At 32.1% G+C, this 6620-nt stretch overlaps 1 protein-coding gene across 1 annotated transcript; it reads left to right on the plus strand.

Moving 5' to 3' along the window:
- Positions 1–530: 530 nt before the first annotated feature.
- On the plus strand, positions 531–6061 carry LOC139780076 (odorant receptor 67a-like). Its single transcript, XM_071718588.1, has 9 exons — positions 531–686; positions 3503–3622; positions 3709–3826; positions 4573–4843; positions 5055–5171; positions 5249–5339; positions 5445–5581; positions 5804–5936; positions 6006–6061. The coding sequence occupies exons 1-9, from the start codon at positions 531–533 to the stop codon at positions 6054–6056; spliced, it is 1194 nt and encodes a 397-aa protein (XP_071574689.1). The 3' UTR covers positions 6057–6061.
- Positions 6062–6620: the final 559 nt, after the last annotated feature.

A 6620-nucleotide genomic window follows, 5' to 3' on the forward strand; every position in this document is an offset into this window, starting at 1 on the left:
ATTTCGACAAAAAGTGGACTTTGATAGTTTCTCTCCTGTACCCTTCGTACGTATAACATATATTAATTTATGTTATATATATATATATATATATATATATATATATATATATATATAAACTAAATGTATGAGCAGAGTTTTTATCTCCTTGGCATTATGGCATTAACGCTGGGACGAGTTTGACAGTTTTCATGCCATACCAATATATGGAGCAAATCAATAAGAGTTCTTTTACTGGTATTACCAAGAGAACTATCGTCTTTCGATGTATACTCTTTTGACAAAACCCGCAAGAAAGGCAATATTTTCAATCGTATAGACGTGCAGTTTTACAATCTCAATTTCGCAATCGATCACAAATGACAGCGTTAGTGGTTTCGTAGAAGAAACGTTGACAGCGCGTGCAGTTACACATGGCAATCAATGTTAAACGGAATTTTCTATGAGAGAATAAACAACGTGATCTATATCTCTCATGAGTCGAATGTGAATTTCATTCGCACAAAGTAGCATCGGCGATCGGGGAAAAGATGCATCATGTCGACCAGTTCTTTCGGAAGTCGTGCTATAGCAATATTCGCATTCTGTTGCTCGCGTGCGGTATATGGCCCTTCCAAGCGTTAAGCAAACGTTACGCGTTGTACATCTGGTTCACGCTGCTCTTTGGATCCGGAATTTCGTTCGAGGTACTTACAAGAAAGACAAAGAAATAGAGGGCGAGTGTTCCCTGACAGCACCGTACGTAGCAAGCACGTCGCTATCACTATGACGTGCAAACTCGTCGCACGTAACGTTACAGCGACGTCTCAATTAGGGTTCGAAACGTGATTAACATGTCGTTGTCACGTAACTAACAGCCAAATTCCTGGTGACAGAGATGTCGCAGTAACGTGTAGTATTTGTGACTTTATGCGACGTGTTGAGTACCTACTGGTTGACCGGTTTTGAAAAATTAAATTTGGTTTTACTATATTATGTACATAAAATACACTTGAGAGACAAAATGCATTAGATGTACCTGGTTGTAGCAAAAATTAAAACAAACAAGCATACGTCAAAGTAACGTCAAAATTTGGTTATAAATGATCAAAAATGACCAATGTAGATGACCAAAAATGACAGGCTAATGTCATAGACCGACATTTCAAGATGTTAAAAAAACGTGATTTTATGACCTTTTGGGCCTTTTAGTGACGTTTTAATGACATTTTAATAACGTAGAGGATTGTGAAAATCAAAATTATATACAAAATTATAATTAATTACGGGATTTATTGTAAAATATATATTTATTTGTTTATCTATTTACTAGTTTTATGCTTTGTGTTTATTTAATTATTATCAGTCTTTAAAAATAAAGGTACCATTAACTAAAATAAGGTTACATTAATCCAAAAGTTTGCCACACATTATTATAAAAGTGGACTCAACGATACAACTGATATAAGTCCCGTCATTTATATATCGTTCTTATACCATTGTTTGATCGCCATATGTTAAATACGAGAAATGGGTCCCATCCGGATGCCATCTATCGGATGACCCAACACTTATATGTAATCAGTAAATATTAAAAAATACAATACAATTTATATATATAGATATTTATGAAAAGTTAATTTTGTAATACTTTATAATGTTCTATAACAACTGATAATATTCTCATATTTTTTTCAATTATATTACAAAAAAATTATTTATAAAAATAATTTAAAAATCGCTATATTATAACGTTTTTGTATAACGTTAAGATATCACAAAAAGACGTTTTAAATTAGATATTATTTGGTCATCTTGACATCATTGGACCAGTAATCACCAGTTTTTTAATTTTTGCTACAACCAAGTAATAATGCATTTTAATCTGTCAAGTATTTTATCTAAATAATATAAAAAAACCAGTCTTACTGTTAGTTTAAAAAAAATTTTTAATTATATTTATAGAAAATTGGTTATTACTGTATCATGTACGTTGAATAATTAAACTTATTGTATTACCCTTAAGAAAAAATGCAGTCAAAACTGATAAAAAAACTGGGCACTAACTGGTGGATAACTGATTATTGAAACTGATGACAGCACGATCAGTTTATTGAAACAAGTTACTGATAAAAGAAACAGTTATACTAGTTACTGATTAAAAAAACTGGGCACTAACTGGTGGATAACTGATTATTGTAACTGATGACAGCACGATCAGTATATTGAAACAAGTTACTGATAAAAGGAACAGTTGTACCAGTTACTGTTAAAAGAACTGGTCAATATTGGTCCAGTTTTATTCAGTTTTATATTGATCAGTAACTGATAGAACTTCCATGTTGTTCGGTTGATCAATTGAATCAATTGAACTTTCACCAGTTCTATAAACTTGCCTGAAGAACATAATCAGTATCTGACAAACCGTTAAAAAAAACTGAGGACCAGTCATTAGTTACTGATGGCAACACTCAGTGTCTAACTAGTTTTTTAGATTAATATAGAAACTGATTATTAAAACTGGGCGTCAACTGAAGAACATAATCAGCATCTGACAAACCGTTAAAAAAACTGAGGACCAGTCATCAGTTACTAATGGCAACACTCAGTGTCTAACCAGTTTTTAGATTAATGTAGAAACTGATTATTAAAACTGGGTGTCAACTGAAGAATATAATCAGTATCTGACAAACCGTTAAAAAAAACTGAGGTCCAGTCATCAGTTACTGATGACAACACTCAGTGTCTAACCAGTATTGTAGAAACTGATTATTAAAACTGGACGTCAACTGAAAAGCATTACCAGTAACTGACTCTCGTATTCAGTCACTGATAGAACATCACAAGTTACTGATTCAACTTCATCAGTTACTGGTGCAACTGCTCAGTTCTTTTTCTTAAGGGTATGTACGTTGTACCAATCTTTTACATTTGTACTTAACTTGTTATATAACCGAATTTAACTAACGTTTATTTATATAATATAACATGTACAACAGTGTAAACATAACACAAAAAAATATCAGTATCATCAACTTTAAAACATTATTCTATGCAACGTCTGCAACGCAACAGTTACGTGTAAAATTTGAATTTATAATAAGAAACAAAATATTATTTATTTCCGAAATATCAATTATAAAACCGCAACAGACAGCTAATTAAAATCTGATTATTTTAGTTGTATGTTACGTCGCTGTGACGTGCAAAAGACGTATAATAAATTCTGCGACTTTGCAACCAAAATAACACGTCTCTCTCACGTATAGTGCTGTCAGGGTTAATTATTCCAAGAAACTGATATGTACAGATTTGTAAAAAAAAATATGCGTTGCGGTCCTCCTGGTTCTGGATTAATCTCCGTTTCTCATTCCCGAACGATTATACAGCATACCTTCCTTCTTTTTTTCTTCTTTTTTCCAGCAAAGGAGAAGCAAAGATTCGTCTAAAAAGATCGCAACACATAATTTTTTTACATTTTATACATATTTTTATCAAATTTACTAATCTGTGGCAAATACAGATGCTGTGTATGATTAAAGTTTGGCCAGATTTTTTCGAGGTATTTGATTGCTTGTCAATGCTATTTTTCGCCATAGCGTCAACGATTAAATTAATCTACACGGTGTATAAATTACCTAAGGTGCGTAAATAAAAGTGATCAAATGCCATCTTAATTAAAACACAAAGTAGGTAATATAACAGTGTTAAGAACGAAGATGTTCACAGATCAAAATGCTTCTCATGGATATACAGGAACACTGGTGTTCTCCTAAGTCGAATCAAGAGGCTAAAATCTTGCGCTCGTATGTATTATTTGCGCGAAGATTCGGTTACGTTTATTCGGGTAAGTTATCGATTCGTACAGTAATAATATAGAACTATCGCAACACAGAACTTTTTCTAGAATTTTTTATTTCTAGTACGAACTATGTAGCATATAGCGTATTTTTTATTTCAATTGAATTATGTAAATACCTTCAAGAATTAGCCGAATAATATATGTAACTTTACATTTAGAGAATAATACTTGCTCAAGAAAATTTATGTCTAATACATCTTACATAAAGAAGAAAGATTTGCTCGTACAGCAAGTATGTAATTACTGCAGCAAAATTTATTAGATATCATATAGACAACAAAAGAAGACCAATTTTATTTGCTGAAATAATTTTCTTAGATTGTATATTATTGTGCTCCAATTTTGTTGTAATAGCAAAATGTATTTGCGACGGACAGACATTGCTGTTTGTTTTAACAGCAAATAAACATGAACTTTACTTACATTTTATTAACATGAAATTTACTTACAATTTTTCTATTTTGTCAGCAAAATAGATCTTACCATAGCATAAAGTAATTAATTATGATTATTGCAAAATAAGTTTGCTTTCATATCAAGTATACAATAGCAGCAATGATTTTGCTACGATAGCTAAATTATTTTTCTCCGTGTGCATTTGATGCATTATTAATTTTAGAATATTAAATCTAAATATAATTATATACAAATATATTTTATATCTCTTTTTGTAATCGTACGTATTATAATTATGTATTTACTAATGCCTATAAACCTGATGCTTTCGTTAGCTATTATACTTGGCCACGCCGTGCTTTTCGCGTTCACACCTTTGATGACCAGATTTTCCTACAATAAGAAGGACACGTCAAATAAGACGCAGGACGCACAAACAGAATCGGCTCATCACATCAATTACATGCTTGATTTGCAAATGCAATACATTCCTCTTCTCATACAGGGCGGCCTATGTGAATTCTTTTATACGTTGATATTGACTTCGTTCAACATCCTGTATTTAACGTGCGTTCAGCATTGTTGCGGTTTGTTTGAAGCTCTGAAGTAAGTTCGGCGAATACATGACAATTAAATATTAAGTTTAATCTTTAACCTTTACAGTTTTAAAAAATCTATATTAAGTACACCTGTCTCAAATTATTCATTCAGCACTTAATCAAAATATAATATACATAATTAGACATAGATATATCTATGTATCAATAGCATATGAGATATTCTTGTTCAATAGATACTATATAATATCGAACTTCAGATACCATTTGGAAAACGCATTTAAATTTGAAAATAATGACGACGACATAATGACCATGCAAAATAAATATTATTCAAATATCGCATATAGTGTTCGAAGGCACACAGAGGCAATACAGTTAGTATACGATTCCACAATAATTTTCATAAATAATAATCAATAATAAATTAATGTCTTCGTGCATATTATGTCAGATTTGCTACAGCCATAGAATCGCTGTATAGGCTACCATTTTTTATGCAGATGACAGTTAACGTGTCCCTGTTAAGCATTGTAGGATTTCAGGTAAATTACTTAATAATTATATGCAGTGAGCTTGAAAGTACAATCAAATATATATATATATATATATATATATATATATATATATATCAATGACAAATTTTTTAGGTTATAACAAATACGGAAAACATCAATCGCCTTATGCCGTACGGAACTTATCTGAGCGGGCTTCTGCTTAACACGTTCTTTGAAAACTGGCAAGGTCAGAATATCATAGACTGCAACGAAAAGGTGTATGACTCCGCGTATGTTTTACAAAATATCCACAAAACGTTTAACAGCAATTATGCATTTTTCGTAATGGCCGCTATATAAATATCATGAATTTACAAACAATTCGCTTGATTTAACTTAACTCTTTTTGCCGGTAGTCATCTCGAAAATTAGTTTATTTTTCAAACTGAATTAAGATCTTAAAATTACTTTTCAGAATAGATGTATAAAGAGTGTAATAATCGTATTTGCAGGTACAAAATAGAATGGTACAAGATGCCGATAATGTCGCAAAAACTTCTAATAATGATCATGATGAGAAGTAGAAAACCACTGACAATAACTGCAGGGAAAGTTCTTGTTCTGTCCTATGTGACTTATAACATGGTAAGTGTACTTAATGATACCGTAAGGCAAGTACAATGCCGCTGTCAATAACGTGAAATTTTATTTAAGGCAATGCGTACAGGCTTCTCGTACTTAATGCTTCTACGGTCCATGCAATAAAAACTTGAATGTAATAGGAGCAATTTCAGAGATATGTAATGGCCCTCGTGATTTAGTAACAAATAACTCATTCATTGACTAGAAGATACGTATCTCCTTATATAATAAAGCTTTGTATCTTCCATCAAAATTTTGGTAAATGTGTAAGGGGTAGAAAAGGTCACCGATTTTATCGCCATCATTAAAAATGTTATAGGGGAGGTCTTTTTGAGTAATTCTACGCAAGAAAAAAGTGGGGGACGGTATTAGTTTAGATTGTTTAGAAGATACAACAAATTGAAGTTCGACATTAAAGTTTGTATATGCTGTAATAATATATTTTTTCAGTACTAAGGGAAGTAATTTGCTGATGTGTGTATACTGTGTATAGACAGTACACGTGTAGGCGGGGGAGGGGCGGTAGCCCCTCCCCCACAAGCAGGGGTGGGTGGACTTCGGTTCGCGAAGTTATGGATATTTTGTCCACAATCGAATTGACCGACTTATTTTATTATCATTAACGAGGCTGAGAAATTCGTGTAGTTGCATGATGAAAGCTTCTAACGAATTGTGCAAAATCGGTCA

This window comes from Temnothorax nylanderi, unplaced genomic scaffold (genome assembly GCF_030848795.1).
Source record: "Temnothorax nylanderi isolate EJ_2023f unplaced genomic scaffold, tnyl_v1.0 TNYL_tig0261_pilon, whole genome shotgun sequence".
Classification (NCBI taxonomy): Eukaryota; Metazoa; Arthropoda; class Insecta; order Hymenoptera; family Formicidae; genus Temnothorax; species Temnothorax nylanderi.

What these genes read in the sequence shown, in the direction of transcription:
- LOC139780076 (XM_071718588.1), top strand. Translation starts at nt 531, where the DNA reads ATGCATCATGTCGACCAGTTCTTTCGGAAGTCGTGCTATAGCAATATT. An exon ending in GGTTTGTTTGAAGCTCTGAA is followed by an intron (nt 4,844 to 5,054) that starts GTAAGTTCGGCG and finishes ATCGAACTTCAG; the next exon opens with ATACCATTTGGAAAACGCAT. An exon ending in TAAGCATTGTAGGATTTCAG is followed by an intron (nt 5,340 to 5,444) that starts GTAAATTACTTA and finishes CAAATTTTTTAG; the next exon opens with GTTATAACAAATACGGAAAA.